The sequence below is a fragment of the Sturnus vulgaris genome, chromosome 2, assembly GCF_052056855.1.
Source record: "Sturnus vulgaris isolate bStuVul1 chromosome 2, bStuVul1.hap1, whole genome shotgun sequence".
NCBI lineage: Eukaryota > Metazoa > Chordata > Aves > Passeriformes > Sturnidae > Sturnus > Sturnus vulgaris.
The window spans coordinates 70,310,236-70,332,126 of record NC_142244.1 but is presented as its reverse complement, the minus strand read 5'-3'; the positions used below and the strand labels follow the sequence as shown (position 1 = coordinate 70,332,126).

Below are 21,891 nucleotides of genomic sequence, written 5' to 3'. Positions count from 1 at the left end.
TCAACATCAGAACTCAGGGCTGTGGTAGCTTTAAAAAAGTTTCCTATTTGTGATTTTGCAGTGAATTTTTTTTTGTTATTTTAATCTATTAAGTCACTGTTTTTTTGATTTAATATTAGAGTTGAATGATATTCTTCAACTGGAGATCTCATTTTACAGAATTATAATTTTTTTTCATGTAGAATAATTAATATGCTTCAAAGACAAATTTGAATTTACACTCAGTCTGACTGTTCAGGATGTCTCCTTTAAAACTGAAAATTGAGATAACAAACTCCATCAGAATTGACGTTTGGTGTCTGCGTATGTGAACTCTCCCTTTTAACTCCATGGTATGATTTTATTAAGAACCCTTCCACAGCTGGGAACAACTGGGTGTGTCACCCCTAAAGAGCTGGGTAAGGAAGTGCTTAACATTTTTAAATAGTAACCATGCTGACAACTGAGAGTCACTAAGCTTGTATTACATTCTTACTTTGACAGAACCAAAAAAGAATCAAATGAAGTATTAAGACAATCTTGCATCAGTATAAATAAATTTTAAAATTTACTAACTGCTGGGCTTTTAAACAACATCTCCAATTAGAAATAATAAAATCCTACACCAAAAAACAAAAATCAAATACACCAAAAGAACTGAAGAGGGACACATAGGCATTTACACAAATAACTAGCCAGTGAACAAGATGATATGCATATGACTGCCAGAAAGGGTATGTGAGGAATAAGTCCATCTGGATGATCCTTCATGGAACACATGACATATTGCTGTACTATACCACTGAGCAATAACTTCTGCAGATTTAGAGAAAGACTGAACTATAAATCTCAGGCATTAATCCACACTCCCTTTTTCACTGGCAGAAAAGAAACCATCCATGCCAGGACTGTTTTTCCACACCACCCAACTAGTAATCTTGCTGATCTGGCAATGCATAAAGTTTGCAAGGCTTGGAGCAACAACCAGTAATTTTACTCAGCCTTTTTCACACAAACTTCTAAACAATAAAATTTTAAGGAGCTTTTTCTTTGCAAAAAGGATAATCACATAATCACTTGGAACTAAAAGTCTGGGTATGTAAGAGGATTCTTGCTTCTCTTGTCCCAGATTACTTCTAGTAATTATAGAGGAGGGTTTCACATCATGCCTGTGCATCATCTCAGTTGCAAGAGAAAACAAAATACAAGTGAAAGTTGTAGCCTCCTCACCAGACAAAGATTATTTTCTTGGAACAGATTCTGCTCATGAGGAACTGAGGGTCTTGACCTTAACTCAGGTGACACAAGAACACTGCAGCACAAAGCAGAGTTTGGTAACTCTGAATGGCTTTGCGGTGGTGTTGATTAGACAGAGTGCTGTCAGCGGAGGTACAGTGAAAGGCAGCAAGCACACTCAGAAATAAAGTACAAGGAGAAAATCACTTTTCTTGTTGGGAAGGGAGCCTGCCCCGGTGGGACAGAATGGAAGTCTGAGATGCCAACAGCCTGAGGGAGTATGACTTCCTACAAGACAAAAAGGAGATACCACAAACAACTGCCAGGCAGCAGAGACAGGAGAAGCAGATGGAGCACCACTTCACAGAGCTCATCCATCTCCAAAGGTAGGCATTCCTCCTGAGGACCTGCCCAGCACCAGAGGTGTCAGATCAATTGAACAAGTGTGACAGGGACAGAGATGCAACCTCCCAGACAGTGCGAAAGACTGGTTTTGCTCTTACATAAGATGACAACTCTCGTGTCCTCCTTAGCAGCAGAAGCAGACCCACCCTTTTAATGGTACCTTTCTCTGACCAATTTTCAACATCCAAGGCAAATCAAGCACCTTGCCATACCTGACAGTACATCCATGTGTCCTACCAGCACCCTGTTCTCTGCCACCCCAGCCTGTTAAGCTGACTTTTCTAAGCAACAGTTTATTTAATCTATTTTGGGTAGATAAAAAAAGCCCTGTGCTAACAGTGGTGCAACAGGGAACACAGCAGTCCTCTTGCGGTGTCAAAATACACACTGCTTGAGGCACTCATTAATGTTATCCCATACAACATATCACAGCTGCTTTAAGATGTGGGCAATTAGCCTCAGGTGATAGCAGCAAAATGAATTTGCTTAGGAATGTCAGAAATCCAAAAGTTAAATGCAATCTTTTAAATAAGTCAGCAGATGAAAAATTTTCTTTCTTTGTGACAAGAAATTATTTACTTCTAATTATGAAAATAGAGTTAACAGAGGGTAACACAAAAGCCAGCAATAGTACCCCTTTTGTTAGGCCTGGCATCCTACAAGTTCTGAAGACATTTGTAATTCATCTTGAATGTATGAAATTACTTATTTCTATTAAATAATAAAAAGACAAATCAGATAAAATTCCTGATCAGCATTTCTCTCCTGACACAAACATAAATCTCTCTGAAAATCCTCTGAAGAATAGCTTGCCCTCTGGGCAATAAAGTTATTTCTATAATTAACTTTTCAATGGAGAGAGTTATTGTCGTGTAACTTATTTCCTACATTTCTTGGAATAAAACTTCCCTCCCATCCCTCTCCAACCTCCTAAACACATCAAAAGTGCTAGTGTAGTCAGGACACCACTTTACAGCATGCTCAGATACAGAAGTTTTGAATTACTCTGGAAGCATTTAATACACACTGTGGGACTGTCATATGATATATAACGTGTGGAGAAGCAAACTCATACTGAAACAAATTACAAGAATATGTTTGTATGGCTGGAAGCTCTTTTGACTCTAACCCAGACCCCCTGCATTGCTGTCCATAAGAAGTACTCAATAGTTAAATCTGCTTTTTTGAAAAACACTAATTAAACCATTGCTGAGAAGGTAGGATGTAAAACCCCTGTTGCCTCGTGACAACCTCAAATTCCAGCCTTGCTCTCTGCTCACGGAGCCGGGAAGGGAACTGGTGGTGCTGAAAGGACCCCAAAAAAGCCCCAGTTACAAACCCACTGGATGAATTTCACGGCTGACCTCACTCGGGTGCCGCCGTTTAATGTCAGGACGAGTTGGACAACATACCTTGCACAACAGTTTGCTATCTCGACCTCCCTGGGCTTCCAGCCTGCTGCTATTGACACTGCTGAACACCAGCTCCTGACCGCCTCCAACCCTTCCCAGCCATACCCTTGGAGCAAACCTCCACCAAAATAACTTTTGCTAGGGCTTTGTGGGTAATTTAAGCACGGCAGGGTTACCAACCCTCCAGCTTCTGGCATGACGTAGGAACCAGCAGAGAGAATACCACCATGCTGGAAGAGTGCCAAGTCCCTAAATATCAGATTAGTGAGAAATTATGTTTTGGGTATGAGTCAAAGACTGGAAAACACATTGCCATCTCAGGTATCAGACCTCAAAACAGTATGAACTTTCAGTCTGAAACCAGGCAGAGAATATGTCAACAGGCTACTGCCCAATCCACCTACAAGAGATTTCTTTCTAATTAAAGCAGTTACATGTCATTTCACAATATATTTGCCCTGTATTTACAGAAGGATTACTGCCTGTTCCTCTTTGATAAAACTGGTAATTTAACACAGGAATCAATCCTTCACATTTAACTTGACAGGTTTCCAGCAAAACTCCAAAACTCACTAAGGTTTTTTTTGTTTTTGTTTTTGTTTTTTTTTTGTTTGTTTGTTTGTTTTTTGGGGTTTTTTTTGTTTGTTTTTGAGACAATAAATTCACCCTTTTGGCCCAATATAATAAAAAAGTTTACACTGTAACAAGTCAAGATGCCCTAGGATGATTTTTGCCTCATCCCATTTATCTTAAAACACCTGTCTACACAGTAAGGTTTCACCTCAATCTCTCAGAAACTAGTAATTAAATTCTTATTAGGAGACACAGCAGTCTTGAAATACGAAAATCCACTAAATATATTTCAGAACCAAGCCACCGCTATTTCACAGGAAAACTCCATAAACATGCCAATTACCCTTTGTGCAATTTATTACTTAATTTCTACACACACATGCACACTTACTCCTTGACAGGGGATGTGACACTCAAGGACAAATACCTGATTAATACTTGGAGTGGCAAGACCAGCAGTCCTTTAGGAACAAATCCATTTGGATAAGTACCAGAAGGACCACCTCAGCTTTTCAGATTTACATTGGTAATCACAAATCATAAAGAAAAGTGATGCTTTTCATATCATCTAAGAATTTTGCTCCAAGTCCAAAATAAGCAGAACAGTTTCCATCTCATATTAAATGTTGTAAATATTCATTAACAATTAATTTGCTTGTAAGGTAAGTATTATAATAATACTTCATTTTTTTAATTACATTTCTGCAAGTCTTATCCACTAGCTTTAACAAAGCTTAAACCCTCACCACAGTATTCAGAACTGCTCATACCAGATTAAAAGAAGAATTTTTCATAGGCAAGCATTACCAAAATAAAACAGACTGTGAAAGAGCTTAGAGGGAGAAGAGAAAGGAGAAAATAAAACCACAAAACTCACTTGACTGTAACTCGATTGGACAAATCCTGAAGATCTCCTGGGTGAAAAAGCTGAGCTTCTTTCAGTCCAAAGTTTTCACACGCTTTCAGAAAAACATTTATATTATCCTGCAAAGAGAAGTAGAAAGCAGTTGCTCAGTTAAGAGCACTAAGCAGGTTTTGCAAGATGATTAGTGCGAGCCTTTAAATGTCAAAGTCCAGCTCACGTAAATAATACTGGAAAAGCAATCTTCTGGATCATAAACGCTGCTCGTTTCTCATGCACACAGGCAGGCTGGGCTGCGAGCTCAGGGACTGAGGGGTATGTTAAAGATTACCTGGCATAAGGCAGCGGTGAGCCAGTAGGCAGCAATCTCCACTTTGATGTCAGCTCTGCTCAGCAAACAAACGCCCTCTTCCTAGCTTTGCACGACAAGCCTCACCTCTTGCCTTTAAAAATAACTCCAGCTACTGACATTCACCACCCAGAAACTCTTGGCAGGGGAGGAAGAAGAGGAGGGACTCTTCGTTTCTATGCTCACAGACGGATGAGGGAATACTGCACCTGGAGTCTGGGTTTGGTTGCTGAGCAAAGCTCCGGAGAGACAGAAACCAAACTGCATTCAGAGCTGCTGCTGCCTCACTTGGGGGGGGTTTCTTTCCTTAGAGATCCTCCCCTTCCCCTTCTCACACCCACACCCCCCCCCTCTACAACCTCGCTCCGATCTGTAACAAAATATAGGTGCAGCACCCACTCTCTGCACCTGCTGCAGCCTGGACCAACCCAGGACAGAAACGTTAAAAAAGAATAAATCTAATGATATAGAGACAGAGATTATACAACTTGTGATCTCTTTCCACTTCATAAACAGTGGGCAATAGGCAAGAAATTCCTTCTCGTTAAAGCGGAATGCTATCAACAACAAAAGAATGTGCCCTCTTGCGCACTTGTTTCCTTCAGCTGCAAGCCAAAGGAAAAGGTACACGAAGTTACTTAATTCATGAGCTACACACAGCCCTGTCATTAAGGCTTTGTAAGTCAAGGTGCTGGCCTCAGAATTTCATAGGATAGAGAAGCCCTGCTTTAGCAATTTAACATGCTTTAAACTTATTTTTGTGACGCATAATCACTGGATGTAACAGTTATTCCTTCATCTAAAATTCATTTTAAAAAAATCTACAAAGAAAATAACAGCTGCTTCTAATATAGAAAGTAAAACTAACCCAAGAATCCCCACAACCTTCTGTTTTGAAGGTTCCCGGGATTCTAGTATTTCTTATCAGTCTGTAAACATGGCTTAATTCAAGGAAAATATTTGAGCAAGGTATTCCCGATGCAGGCTGCGGGCTCTGTGTTACCACATCTGAAAGATCCCAGGTGTCTCACAGAGTGAAGGTTATGCCCCAAGGCCTGATGCCATGTGCCACAGTGGGGGCTGCAACATGATGGCAAACATGGGGCACACGACGTGGTGGCAGATGAAAGGAGGAAGCTGGAAGGGATGGAGGACAGGCAGGCTCACCTATGCCCAGGCACTGGCCCCTGCAGCGCCCAGGGGACTGCCTGCACGTTTGCCCAGGGAAGAGCTTCATGCTGTGAGATGCAGCCTCAGAAGGGGCATTTATTTTTCCTTTCCATGCAATGCCCCCTTTTTCTTTCCATGCAATATGAGGAAAGCTGTCTAGATGTGTCAACTTTATTCAATTAATATTAGAGTGTCACAGTAGTACCAAAGCAGCAAAGACTTGAAAAGGCATTGTTTCCTCTACAGGGAAGAAGCCACAGGCTACAGTCCCATTGCAAGAAGAGGAACTACTTGCTAAACAACCATCAGGTCAGTGTTCAGGGAGTCTAAGAAACTGGCAAGGCACAAGAAGAAAACAGCAGATCAGAAAGAATGAGTAACTCCAAGTAATGAACTGACACCAACACCCGTGAAGGAAACATGGTCTGATTGGTCTGGCCAATTACCACCACAGCTCAGAGCAAACTCCCAAACCAATGGGTTATGTCAACCACAGGGCTGCAGATGAGCACACTGTAAACATGGAAGAAGAGTCAGATTTAGAAAAATAGATGTCGTCTACACCCTGAGAGCAACAAAAACAAAGCAGAGGAGATGCTTGGATGCACAACCACCTAACTGCTAGTACATGAGAGAATTAATTTGGAAGGTGTTTCAGCAATTAAACCTATCAAGCATCAACCTCCTGATAATAGCACTTACAGCCCCTGAGAATATCCCTGCTGACAGGAGTCAGGAATGGGGTCAGAAGCAAGGAGAGATATCTTGGAAGGCTGTTAGTTACAGTGCACACGTGCAGGATAAAATGTGGTTAAAAATCTTCCTTCCCTCAGTTCCCAAGCCAGAAGTTTGATCACACCTGCCATCTCCCTGATTATTGCCACAACATCAGCAGTTCTGCAGTCAGGGCCTGGAAGTGACCCTCATAGCATCAAGAGGTGACACTCCCAATAGGCTATTTATTAGGTTTGGATATTGACACAAATTTTAAACTAATCAGCAGCTCTAAACATTGTCCTTGACAAGTTATTCTTGACCATCCCTAATCATAATAGTTAATCAGCAAAGCCATAGGTCTCAAAATAGCTAGCAGCCATTTTAAACTCTACCAGAATAATGAACGGGAAGATTAATTTTAAATAGCACCACAGAAATAAGTAGGAAAAAAAAAAGACAAGTTATCAACCTTGCAATTAAATTTATCATTAGAAATGCGATTTTCAGTGATTAATGTACTCAAATATAGAAACCATTACACTATTCCTTTTACCATTGTAACTGTATTTTAACAAGACTAATGGTCATTGCCACTGCAGCTTCAAAGGACATACTGCAATCTGAATCTCATCACACTTCACAAAAATACTTCTATTTGAATAACCAGACCTCAAAATCCTGGAGGAGCACAACATACCAGACCCATCTCCAGGTGACAAAAGTCACTGACAAGATGTGCTTAAGAGAAAAAGATTCATACTTCCATCCACCATCCTCCTCTGCCACCAAGTTGTTCTCAATCTCTGTAAACATGGGAGGGCCATTTAAATTTAAGAAGAAAACAAATTAGCAGAGATAAAGGATTATAAGTATAAGGGAAGATGAGGGACTTAAGACAAACTGGAGAATTTGATTCCATTATACCATTACATATTCCATTATATGAAGTGGATCATGAGAGGCAATACTGGTGCCACCTATCAGCACAAGAGAAGCAAAACCAGAAGAGGAGAGAAGAGATACCCATTTCAAAAGCAAGGATTCATCACTGGGGAGATCAAACACATTTTTGCAGAAAACACTAGGTTCTGACCATTAGAGAAAGGTCTTGAACTAAGAGGGGTAAAATCATCAAGTTAATTTTCGTTCACGTTATTAAGAGAATTCAATCACTGCATTTCCCTTAGCATCTGAAGTTGGAACAAGCATCACAGAATTACAGGTTTTAAGTCACAAGAGAAATAAAGCCTGAAGTCTAAACCACAGAATTCAAGTGTAATTCATTTCTGATACACTATTACTACTTCTAAGTGTCTTAGTGAGAGGGTGTGGGGATGTTGAAAGAGACTGTGGGAAGGGCTGGTTTTTTCCCCAAATGGTGTGCATGATAGAACAGCAGAGCATTTCACATGTTCCTAGCATAGCTTGAGTTTTCCACATGCTGTACAGACTTACATTAAATGCACAATGTAGAACACTGACTAGATAGAGCTATTACTCTTTAGTATTCCATTTTTGCCTCAAACTTCAAAGTGAACCGCACCCAAAACCTCTGCAAAGTCATAATATGGGGGAGACAGAGCTGCCAGTGGGAAGCAGGTCATCCACAAGCAGGCTTTTAAATACTGCTGTTCAGGGAAAAGGCAAACAACACAGTACATCTTCAGCCCTGTACCTGACTTTCTGGTCCCCATGGGGCATCACTAGACACAAACTAGACACCTCTGCCTGGTGTTAAAGTATTTCCCTCTAACCAGTGCTTTGAAGGAGCCAAGATGTCATCTCTACACTGAAAATGAGACTGTGGACTGAAAATCCACACTCTCCCTCCAGCATCTGAGCAGAGCAGGACTGCCTGGCACTCCTGCAACTCCATGGACTTGAGGAGAGGAAAGAGCTGAGTCTTTCCTGTCCTTCACTTGCTGTTCCTCAGTGCTGCTCCTAGGCCAGGGGCAGGGAGGCTGTGCCAGAGCAGGTGAATTTGAGGGGAAGAGCAGGGCCACTGCTGCACAGCTCCTCATCTCTGTCACTGTCCTCCAAAACACAAAGGAGAAAGAAGCTGGTAACTCTGGGGAAACACGGGAATATGGACACCTTCCTTTAAAAATAACATTTTTAAAGAGCAACTTAAAAAAAAAAAATTAAAAAAATGAGGCAGTGGGCAGTAGTTCTGTGTTGCATCTGTGATCAGCTCCTAATGTATGTCAGCTTGGCAAGAAGTTGAAAAGAAAGAGAGAGAGTGTTGGTAAGTTGCTGGTGATCAGGAAGTACAGAGGTTCCTCAACACCTAAAGAGCCAAGGAAAAAGAGCACTTCTAAACCAGAAAAAAATAAACCAGCATGAGCAACAGGAAAATAAGGGAAAAGACAAAAGATGCCAAAAGGATCAACAAGAGGTTGACCTTAAGTAGGAAGAAAGCCCCAAAGCCACCTCTCTGAGAAGGGACAGAGCATGGAGTGTGTAAAACAGACAAAAACATTTTAAAAATGTCTAAAGTAAAAGTTAGTAAAAGATGTCTCTCTCATAAGAGCATGTAAATACCATCTTATTTTGACTACTTACATGCAATGCAACATCACACTAAATTTGGCTCGTGTAATAGAGCTGCAATTTTATTTTTTAAAAACCCCCTCATTATCATAATTATCTGGGTGGGACAGGAATATTAATTTTTAAAAGTGTGTAAATATATTTGCTTTCTTTAGGGTACAGTCATGCTGTGTGGTAAGCCTGGTCTTCTCCCTAGTTAACTGTTTCTCTGAATCTCTGCATATGCACCATAACACAATGGAATCTCGTAGGCATACAAGTTATGGCACATCTTTCAAATCGCTTGGCAACAGGGAGAAAAACAATTTAATTAACATGGCATTTTTCTGTGTTTTTCCTGGGTGCATCAGCCAATAAGAGACAGTACTCTAGGCTGTCTCCTATTCTAATATAAACACTGTTTCAGTCAAACCCTTTATTTCTACTGCTATTCAAGCTCTGCTTTGGAGGGGAGAGTTGGGGAGGAGAGTGCTTGGGTGGATTTTTTTGTGGGTTTTGGGGAGGATTTTCAGCAGTTATTTTCATTGTGTGAAGGGGATGGCACCCTATGTTTGCAAGGCCATGAAACGTATTTGCACTAAGTGTTACATCATCATCCAGACCATGATTTGGTGCCAGAAGTTGTTTTCAGTTTCCAGGCTTTCATAAATAAAAATAAAATAAAATAAAATAAAGGCACCAAGTACCTGTAGTGCCTAGCAACAATAACTTTTGACATTTAAGAGAGACTGACGCATTTTTTTGGCTACAGAATTCTGAAAATCATGTGAGTAGATCACATTTAACAGGCACTTTTCCTTAGTACTGCATTTATCAAGACATTTAGTCATCTCGAAAGCTGTCTCCATCAACTCCACATTCATGACAAACCCTCTTTATTGGCACCCTCATTCCCTTCAGTAAGGGCAATTTCCATTAAAAAAAATAAAAAGTTTTTTTTAAGTAGAAAGTGTTTTTCATTGGTGCAGCATTATACCGTCCACTCAAGCTGGCTCAAATCAGTTTAATGCAGAATTTAGAGCTGCATTTGGCAGCAGCATCACCGCACAGCTACACATTGTTTATATTCAGAGGCGGGGTAAAGGAAAGAACCTAGAGCAGGAGCTCGTTGAACAAGTTGGGCGACTTGCTCTTCCTCGGAGGTACGTTTCGGTTATTAGCTCCGGCTGCGGGTGCAGGTGGGGGCACAGGGCTGAGAGGACAGGACGGAACAGGGCTGAGCACAAACCCTGTGGTCTGACCACAGCCCTGGGAGCCAGGAACTCCCCATTACCACCTTGGTCTTGAATGTCAGGATGTTTAGTGCCCATTACCCACCCATCCCACCTGTAGTGCGTGATCCCAGCTCCTACTGCTCTCTGTATTTCTCTGAAGGTCAACAGTTTCAACCTTGAACCAAACGCAGAAGGAGGAGTGGATAGGATACCTAAACTGTTCTTCTCCTCCCTTTTTGGGCCTAAAACTAAAAATAGTAATTAAAACAGTCATCCTGCAGACATAATTTGACTTAGAGTGACCTCAGGGCTTCTGTTCAGTGAATTATCCCACCTATAACAGAGTGCACAGAGCACTGTGTTGGCCAAGGATCAGAAACTGCGTTAATTGCTTTGCCACTCCCCTCTGCGCGCCCTTCATTGCTTTTCCACACTGGGTAAAACAATAAATTACTGTGATCCTTGACACAGGGATTCCCTGCTCCAGCTCTATGCATGATTACAGATACTAAATCTTTAATGATTCACTGCCAGCTTTCCTCTCAGAAAGCAGGTGCTCCTGCTGTGAGAAGGCAGGAATGAAACTTCGTGCACAAACTTTGCTGTTACCTTGGTGCTGCCAGTATCAGTAGCTGTAGATCAGCCAGGAAGAGGAGGAGCATTCCCCTTCCCCATTCCAACAGTTATGGAAACCGCATTTTGAAGCAGTCTTAGGGAAAGAATCATTCTTGTTTTGGACAAAAAGGTCCAATCTGTCTCCCAAACCCCAATTCCATCTGCAGTGACTGCAGCTGGTTACAGATCTCTGTAAGACACAGGTGTGTAATTGAAGGATCTTCCCCAAAACTTGTTATTCAGGTCCTGGCACTGCCCACCACTATGTGTAATGGCCAGCAGCCCACCTCATTGCCTGCAACCTCTTGCAGCACTGAGCTCCACAGTTTCATTACAATGGGAGTAACTGGATTAAGGAAAACACAAGAGAAATCCATTTTGGGTTTTTGGGTTTTTCAAACGGGACTTATGAGTTGACAGCTTTTAAGGCATTGAACATAAGAAAGGACCAACTGTCTTCAAGGACTCGAAATGCCTCCCAGACTCATCTCTCTAACCATGCTACAGCATAACCTTCACTGTGACATTGCAGACATACATCACAGCAACAACGTGTACCAAATGAGCCTTTTATTGATAAGACAGTGAATATCAGGTTGTAAACTGAAGGTGTGTTTCTGGGATGTCACTACTACCAAATAAGGCCATCTGGAATGGAGAAGGGCAAAAGTACAGCATGTTGGCAGACAAGCCTTGTTAATAGAGCTCATTCACTCACAGGCAATCACACTGTAGGGAAAGTATAGGTTTGGAAAGTCAGTATGGAAGAACTAGCCTGGGCTATTTCCTTGTTTAGACAAGCCTTAACTTTCCCACCAGTTAGTTGCATTCCAATCAAAGTCAAGGGAAAAAAAAATAAATTCAAGCGATATGCTTTACACCCCAAGCAGTTCATACAAAACAGACTCTGCAAGCAAAGTGTGCTGAATACTCCAATGCCAAGTCACCCCACTACACGGAACTGGAATGACAGTAATCTACTTAAAGGTGAAACTCCCCTGAAGCCTAATGAGTAATAAAAGAATTAAAGACCTCTTGTTCTTGAAACACGAAGTTTTGGCAGGGCTACCTTTCCTCCTCCATCCCCCTTTTTTTTTTATTTGTATACATAAGGGTTTTTTTGTTTTGCTCATACAGGTTAACAACTTGATATAGGTGAAATTCAGCATCTTCACACACAGGACTTGAAACAGAACCTCAGATCCTCAATTCATGTAGCCCCTGATTTTTGGACAATTATTTAGTACTTCATTCTTCCTAAGAGAGCATTTGGAAGTTTCCTCTAACTTTGCTTCCTTCAAGAGTCAGGCATCTTTTGTTTCTTAACAGGAGTAGTACTTAGTACTGCATCTAATCCTTTCTGCCCTATATGGGCTTATCCCATGCTGTTGAGAAGCTTTCCCAGCACCCTGGATCGATGAGCTGGTTTGGAGATGACCTGCCTTGGAGCCCACCTGAACCCCTGCATCAGTGCCAGGCTCCTCATGCCCCTCCCCATCCTCCTGCCATGCAGACAGAAGGCTTGGCCAGCCCAGCTGAAGCAGCTCAGCACCCTGCATTTGGCAGCACTTGTTGCTGGTGTTGTTGTTAATAGTTCTTGCACACAGCTCCCTGGAGGAGGGTGATTCAGCACAGACGCACGGGCGCGGAGGTGTTCAGACAGGCGTTAGGAGATGTGGTACGAGGGCTTTGTACCAAACAGGAGGGTAAATAGCATAGCTGCACAGCTCCACCAGAGAAAGTCAGCACCGCTGCAATTAACATCTCCTTTCTTTGAAAACTGCTGTGAATTTTAAATGCCTCGCGTTGATAAATATCTGACAAGCCAGAGGCGGGGGGCAGGGGGGGAAGTAATCCAGTGTCCACCTTACGAAGGTTTAACACAAAAAACACCAAGTGCTGCAAGGAATCTCAAATCTGCACTTCCTTGGCAAAGGAAGGAGAAATCAGATTATGAATGTCACAAGTATGAGTTAAGGTGTGTACTTCTACATGGTTGACATATTTTTTCCAGTTAGGAAGGAATGTTTCTTGACAAACACAGACACAGTCATCGGTTACTTCAGAAATAAAAATAGCATACAAACAGAGTATACCTCAGATTACAGCTGATTGAATTGATAAATGGAAATTTCTTGCAGTTCATTTGGCAACCATATTTATGTATTTTGTTAAGTGACGGCAAGCTGAGGCAAAAAGGGAAATACTTTTTCAGAGCTTTAGTTTAGAGCAGGAAGAAGGATGAAAATTTTCCATATTAGAAAGTTCTTCCTGCCAATGATATTACTTTATAGTCAGTTGACAAGATTTTTAAAAACTAATTAATTAGTTAGGATTTTGACATCTCTTCCTAGTAACACACTAAAAGAATTAGTTTGGAAGACTTGATCTCATTTAAAGCATCCCAAAATACTGCTTTTGATTCAGAGATCAACCAGCAGGTACAGCACTTACTGTCCCCCTGACAAGAGCCCAGGGCAAGTAGCTGAGCCACCATTCTTGGCATCTGCATCCATACACTTCCTCCTCACTTGTCTCCTAGACATCTCACTTCACCATCACCCACCTAAAAACCCATGTCTGGGTTTCACTCTGCCTGATGGATGTCTTGAGCAGCTACTAAAAATTTCACAAAGAGTTTGCATCAACCTCCTCTTTCTCCACACCCCACATTTCAAAGTGTTCAGGCAGCAACAGAAAACAATTAAAGGAAATTCAGAGCTAAGGCTGAAATGTACCATATGTTTTCAAGCAGAGGGGCACAAAACATCAGTAAACCACTGCTGAGATTACATACTCCCACTATCAGGCATTGAAAGACTACAGAACAATGTCATCTCTAACTATTAATAACCATACTTCCTTTCTAGCACACAATCCTTTTTTCTTAATTGTCTGCTGGAGGTATTTCCATACAGGCCACATTCCTCTTTCCCAGAATACAGCAGAAAGAGCACCAAAAATGATTTATAGTTCCATATACATTCCTATCAGGTCTTGCATTACTCCTGATATTTGCTAATTTACCCTTTTTTTTTGTTTTGTTTACAATGTGGTCAGTGAGAGAAATGGACTGAAAGTCAAGATTTCCTCCCCACCCTACTATGACTTGCTTATTAACCTCAGCACTAAAACCACTAAAAATCTCACTAATCACACTCTAAAATATCTTTCGGTATAAAACGGAAGCAATGGTGAAGAACTCTTTTTGAAGTACTCCAAGATCTGACACATTAAAAACTTCTTATATAAGAAGAAGAAACAAGACTTTTCTTAAACTTAACTATTTAAAAATGAGATTTCTGCAATGCTTCATAAATTTACAAAAAACATAAAAACAACCCCAAAACCTTTTTTTTTTTGGTTTTCTATTTAAACAGAATTTTCACCCCAGTTACTGTGGCCATCATGTTCCCAAACTTGAAAAAACATCTGCTTAGGAGTTTGAAGTAATGTAAAATTCAGAAGTTTCAGTTGCCAATGGAAACACAGTTACTAATTTCCAATTGTAATTTTTTGAGCACTGACAAAATCTCACTAAAATACATTAAGTAAGAAGTGTAACACTTTATTTGATGGCCACATTTAAATACAGCGCTGGCTAATTCCCAAGCAAAAAGATTTTTTTCTCATACTAATAACATGGGCTCATAGAATGGTTTGGGTTGAAAGCAATCTCAAAGATAATCTTAGTCCAACCTCCCTGCAGTGAACAGTGACATCTTCAACCAGATCAGGTTGCACAGAGCCCCATCCAAACTGAGCTTCAGTGTTCCCATGGATGAAGCATCTACCATCTCTCTGGAAAAGCTGTTCCAATGCCTCACTACCCTCACAGTAAAGAATTTCTTCCTTACCCCTAATCTAAATCTGCTTTTTATTTAAAACCATTACCTCTTGTTCTATCACAATTCCTTCTAAAAAGTTTGTCCTTATCTTTCTTATAACCTTCCTTTAAATATTGAAACCTGGAGCCTTCTCTTTCCAGGCTGAATAACCCAAACTCTCTAGGAGAGAAGTTCCAGCCACTCATCATTTTTGTGGCCCTTCTCTGAACCTGCTCCAGCAGGTCCATGTCCTTCCTGTGCTGGGACCCCAGAGCTGATGCAGCCCTGCAGGTGGGGTCTCACAGACAGAGCAGAGGGGCAGAATCCCCTCCCTGCCCTGCTGCCCACGCTGCTTTGGATGCAGCCCAGGACACGTTTGGTTTCTGGGCTGGGAGTGCCCATGGCTGGGTCATGTCCAGCCTCTCATCCACCAGCACCCCCAAGACCTTCTGGGCAGGGCTGGTCTCATTTCTTACCTTATATTATTAATACTGGGGGTTGCCCCAACCCAGGTGCAGCACTTTGCACTTGGCCTTGTTAAACCTCCTGAGATTCCCATGGGCTCACTTCTCGAGCTTGTCCAGGTCCCCCTGGGTGGCATCCAATGCTTTAGGTGTGTCAACTGCACCACTCACCTTGGTGTCATCTGCAAATTTGTTGAGGGTGCCCTCAATCCCTTTGCATCATTGATTAAGACATTAAACAGAACCTGTCCAAGCAAGAATCTCTAAGGGATGTCACTTGTCCCCAGTCTCTCTCTGGACATTAACTATGATCACTACCCTCTCCATGCCACTGTCCAACCAATTTCCTTTGCACCAGACAATCTACCTGTCAAATCTCTCTTTCCCGTTTAGACAGAAGGATGTTGTGGGGGACTGTATCAAAGGCTTTACAGAAGGCCAGATAAGTGACATCTGCATTCCTTCCCTTGTCCACTGATGCAGTCACTCTATAACAGAAGGCCAATGGGTTGGTCAGGTAAGACATCCTCTTAGCTGTCCCAAATCACGTCCCTGTTCACTATGTTCCTTAGCAGAGCTTTCAGGAGAAGCTGTTCCATGATCTAAACAGGCACAGGGATGAGGTTGATGGGTCAGTGGTTCCCAGGGCCCTCTTTTCTACCTTTTTCAAAGATGGGTACAGTGTTTCCCTTTGCCCACAAATCTCTTGCTTCCCACAAGAAAAATGAAAATAACACTTCTGTGAAGTTTTTTTACCTGCAGCATAAGAAGAATATTGAACAAGAAAACTACTACTATAAAGAGGAACCTGTCCTCATTCCTACTAGCCAAAGTGCTCCTGAGTCTGTATTAAACATATAAACTGCCTTATAAAGGAGAGCACATTGGATGCAGGACATGAATTTGAGTAGGTCATACCAACTTTCACTTTCTTCACCTTTGGTTTTAGATATATTGAAGTTCATTCACAAGAAAAAACAATTGCTATTGCAAAACAGTTTTCCCTCATGTAAGGATTTTGCCAAGTAATAAGTCTCCTAAAACACTTGTTTTTCTGAATTTCCCAACAACTTGCTGAGCATAGTCACCCAGAAAACAGGTAATGATGCCTCTGTTTTTGTTTACACATTAAATTAACAACTTTCCAGAAAAATACAGGTATTACCTTGTGCCTTGCTTTATGAAAAACAATACCAGATTAATTAACAACAGCAGCTTTTATATAAAACTTACTCCATATATTTGTGTATTTGCCCTCATTTTTCATGAAGAATGGAAAAGAGGAGAAGTTTCTTTATAATCAATTTCTCATAGTAGACAAGATACCATTATTACTATTGTAGCCTATACTAGTCAATCTCAAAGAGAGGGAGTTTAAGTTGAAAAAATAATTATTAAAAAATATATAATTAAAGGATGTACCAATATAGAGTATAAAGGCTATACTACAGACTAGAAGGTGAACAGCAAGACAAAATAATCAGCATGAAAGAATGAACTTTGGAAGTCGAGGTGCTTTGAAAAAAAGAATTAATTTAAATCAAATTAAGCCTCTCATATATTATCAGATTTCTTAAATTTAAGTGGAAAACACAACTAATTTGATTCTAAGTCATCTAGAGAAGGAAGTTTGTAGCTAAGTCCTAAATAAAACATACAACTGAACTAATATGTACATGTGTGAACTTTGCCTGAAAAATTGTTTTGAAAGGGTCCTATAATAAAGTAAAAATGTCATCTGCATACCATTCCCCTACAACACAAGGGGAAAAAAAACCAAAAAAACCCACCAAAAAATCCCATCACCCTGTCAAGAAAATTTTCCCACAGAAAAGGAAATTTTGGCCAGCTCTCCTTGATGATAAAAGATAAGGAAATACCAGGGCGGTTCCATGGTTTGCAAAATGTTAGGCACAAAGGCACAGAAAAATATTTTTATTTTTTATGTTCTCCACCCCTTTTTTTATCTCCCCTTTCATTTAAGTTTAGCTTTCTATCCCATTTCTCTCATTTTACCTTTATTATTCCCTACTTTCCTGGGTTAGAAGGTATATGCCAAAGACCTAAGTAACATTGTTTCAGGTGGTTGCCTTGGTGCAAGTGGTATTAATACCTCCTGACACATTCAATGAGCACCTTTTAGAATGGTATCTTATTACACTGCATTAAAGAGAAGCAATGATGTTGGAGTAGCAGCTGTCAGAAGTATATATTTCCTGTTGAATCAGGAAAACAAATGTTTGAAGAAATCTGCATGTCTCCACCCTATAGGAACCCTAAATCCCCACTAGAAAAAAAAAATCCCACTCTACAGTATTTCAGTATTTTCATCCCTGGGACTGCCTAGAGGATGCACAGCTTTCTTTGTGTGTGTGAACAGGAAACAAAAATTCATTTAAAAAATCCCTTTTCCAAAGCTGAAGAAGGTTATGAAGATGACATTTTGTGCCCATGTTCATCCAGCACTCACACTGAAGACTGACTGAATTAGCAACATCTCACCTTGTTTGAAATCACAGCCCAACTTAAAACAAAAGTGCTAATGTCATTTCATTTACAGCTCTGAAAAACCCAACAGCTTTCTATCCTGCCCTGTTGTATGATCACAGCCCTCATGTCTCTGATGTGAGAAAAAGCTTCCCAACCACACTGCAAAGCATTGCATTTCCACCTCATTCACAGGAGCTGCAAGCAAAAATAGATGGTCTTAGAAGACCAAACTGGGATATTGCAAGGCAAAAATTGGTATAAGCAAGATTTCCATTCACTACCCCTCTCCAAAGGAGACACTGGCCCTTACTCAGAATTTTCTTCACCACCTGGTCTCAGCTGGAAATGTACTTTAACTAAAATTGCCTTGCTGAAGAGTGTACACTTATTCCTCCTGAGCAACAAGCAATGTATTACTCTGACAGATATGTTCAGCTTGCATAAACAATACATAACTCATTCATCTTCCCACTGTCTCATGGCATCTTGTGACTTGTGTTACCCTTCCCATAGCCCCCAGAAATGCCTGAGGGCTTCAGGACCTGCTACTCTCTACTGGTTTGCTTACCCTTCTGCTGTACTGGGAAAAAATACGTGCACCACTCTTTACACAATCTCTGTATTTTAGTCTGAAATATAATCAGAAATTAAATTATAATTTTCCAGAAACTATTTTAGTGCAAATGTCCTAAATGGCATTTAAAAAGAAAAATTGTCAAAGCAAAAAACCCCAACAGCCATCTCCCAGTTAATTCCCTTCAGGAAATCTGTGGGAACATCACTGGCTCCAAAATCTGTCACGTGCTGTTAAAAATCAACCTGCTGCAAGTGGCAACTTTCTGCAACTGCTGCTGGAGTTAGAACTTAGCACCCTGCAGCTGGCACACCTCACTGTCCAGGAAACCACCCTAAGAGCTGCATGGACATTTCTTCAGTCACCTGTCCTGACCACAGCTTCCCTACAACCACTCTGGTACTTGACTTACCCCCAGCAGTTCTATTTTCCAAACTGGAACAGAAGTGAGCAGGCAAATGCAGCTAAGACAATGGCTGCATCTCACCCACATGACTCAGGAGGGAACCGGAACAGTGAGGCTGGAGCAAAAAGTTGTTATATGGATACCAAGTTACAGCCAGATCCAACTCTTCTTCCCAAGGAGTTCTTACAAACCCTCCCACACAAGCTGCAGCCCAGATTTCCCATGCCATGCCAAACAGAGAAGTTTAATCAATTTTTTGAACTTTCCTGGTATCAATTAAGCATTTTTCATTAACTGAATGTCAAGTTTCATTTCAGTATTTAATCCTCAAGACACATGTATTTATTTTTCCATTCCATCATGATTAGACCTGAACCACTGCAATCCACACCTAAAAATCACTAGGCACCAGTATAATCAAACTAAAGGTAAAAGCTAAGGCTTAATCTGAGTTGTGTAAAATGTTCCTACTAATATAAAGTCCTTATTAGATCTTATGATAGGTAAGGTGTCATAAAAGAAAACAAGACATAACAAATCAATAATGCACTGACTTCATTAGAAGAAGCAGCTCACACTAACTCAATACAAAAAAAAGTCTAGCACACAATATTCCATATAGAACAGAATGTTTCATTATTCCAATAGGCCTTCACTTACTATTTTACTCAAAGAGTTTGTTTTTAAAATAACCATGAACTCAAAGAAACAAGATAACAAAGCCTTTCTGGAGATTCAACCATAGACATCTAGTCAATACTGTATTTCTGCACTGCTGAAAAAACCTGTCAAATGGTTGAAGTGAACACAATGCTTAAACAACACACTTATATGGAAATAAAATATATTAACTCCCTAGAGAACAAAACCAAAATTCAAGGAATTCCTGGAGAGGAAGAAAAACAAAGGGGAGGGAAAGAGGGGGGGGAAGAGAAACAAGATGTCTTTCAAAGCATTTGTTTCCTTCTGATAATCAGACTGCCACAAAACTCTCAAAACCATAAGGGGTTTGTTTCCTTTGAATCAGAAAAGTCAGGAGAGAAATGGATGTAATTAGGCAATAATGGCATAAAATGTTTTGGAAATGGACTTCAGGATATGAGTCTAGATGAACACGAAGAAGCTGTAGAAAGAACACTAAAAGATATTTTTGTTTTAGAAAAAGAACCATTCCATCTCTTGATATTAGCATTTCCATCTGGATTTTAAAAAAAACCAAACCAAAAAAAACCCACACAAACAAAAAAACAACAACAAACCACCAAAACAAAAACAAAACAGAACAAATAAACAAACAAAAAAACAGAAAAAAAAGAGAAAAATGAGAAACAAATTCACCTCTTCCAACAGTGATTTCTAGATCCCATGAAAGCTTGCTGGGGAGCAATTTGTATGAGACAGACTCAAAGGCATTTATGACAGCAAAAGTGAGAGCTACAGAATTATATGTAATATTTATGAAGCCATAGAAAATACTAGAAGCAAATTTGTGGGAGAAGCAACCTACAAGCAATGAAAATATGTCCAGAACATGTCAAGCAAACCTACCACCGAATTTCCTAGTAAGCTTTTTCTGTCTTTAAATCCTATCTTTCAACCACAGTATCCTCAGCCTGCCAGGTATCAATGTCTGCTTTCTTATAAATGCAAATCCCCATAAATTTTGAGTTTTACATGCTGAGATGAAACTTGGGCTCCTCAAAGCTGGTATAACTGAGAAGGTTCCTCTCAAGTCTGTGAACACTAGTCTTCCATTATTGTCACCATAAGCACCATCTTCTGAAACCATCCCAATATGGTCTTCATTATTGTCTTTTGAAACTGAAGTGTTGATGGAAAACCTTTTCCACAGGTTAACACAAATCATAGCTCTCTCAATTACTATCTTTAAGTCATATTTTAACAATAATACTGGGTGAGCCCAATTTATGAGAATCATTCACCTTTTTGCCTCTTTATTTTTGAAGACTTGTAGGAACTAGAAACAATTTCAAGAAACAATAATACACTACAAGTAAGATATAAATTACACACCAAATGAATACTTTGCATTTTTACATCTCAAAATAAAAATGCGTATAAAAACAAGAGAGCTTGCAGTTATGATTCAAGACAACACTTAAATCACCACAAAAATGAAATCTAGCTTGTGGTTTTCTGATTTGAATCTAATGGCTACTTCAGAGGCCATGTAGGTAATCAAACCACTGATCAAATAACTGTGCTGTCCTCCTCAGAATTATTTTGGTTTCATTTGAATTCTTTTTTGTATGCCTCACAGGAAAAGAATGTGCAGCAGAGTTATTCACAAGCCTAAATACCTGAGCTTGTCTGGGACAAAGGCAAGTAATGTTTTCTACATTCATTTGATGTGGAAATGCACATTTTCAGCTTATGGCAATTTAATATAATTTTATGACCTCCAGTCAAGTTAACTACACTTATTCTCTAATGAGCTACATGGTTGATCAGCAAAAGCCAATGTTTTGTTGGCTCATCCCATTAAAACATGTAAATAAAAGTGTCTAGAGAAGTTTTGCATTCTACTCCTACTAAAAAAAACAGGTAATTTTCCCTAATGTTGAGCTTGCATGTTTATCATAAGGTGGGATCTTCCATTTGTCACCAGAACCATGCATATGTCCCTGTTCACTTTGGATCTTTTAATATGAGACCAATAGTTTTTGTGGCAGGACAAAATAGTCTTTACACCCTAAGTGACATGAATAGCCAACAAGGTTGATATTGAGAAAAAAAGTGATGAAGAAAGAATTCTTTGAATTCATTTGCCCACAGAAGGTTTTCTGATGCTAAATGGCCACAAAACTTATCCTAGTCTCTGGGCACCAAATTTCCCAAACAGCATACAGAAAATCTTTTACATTTCTTGTGAAAATTATGACATGCATCTCCCACCTCTACCCCCAGCAATATGATTTACAGCCAAAACACTGGCAAATCCCTCAGCAAAGCCTGAAGAAAGATCTTTGCATCAGAGTTATTTTAATGCAACCGAAGCACTGCTGTGGGTGGAGTGAAACAGGTTCT

The 21,891-nt window shown here is 40.2% G+C and overlaps 1 protein-coding gene across 16 annotated transcripts in view; it reads right to left on the bottom strand.

The window, feature by feature from the left end:
• Positions 1 to 21,891, bottom strand: part of LMO7 (LIM domain 7) — a 130,256-nt gene that overhangs the window by 69,274 nt on the left and 39,091 nt on the right. For 10 of the 16 annotated variants that reach the window (XM_088159772.1, XM_088159755.1, XM_088159757.1 and 7 more), the window contains exon 4: positions 4,483 to 4,589. In XM_088159772.1, the coding sequence (XP_088015898.1) occupies positions 4,483 to 4,589 (107 nt within the window). The other 6 variants (XM_088159767.1, XM_088159769.1, XM_088159768.1 and 3 more) reach the window with 3 other exon arrangements.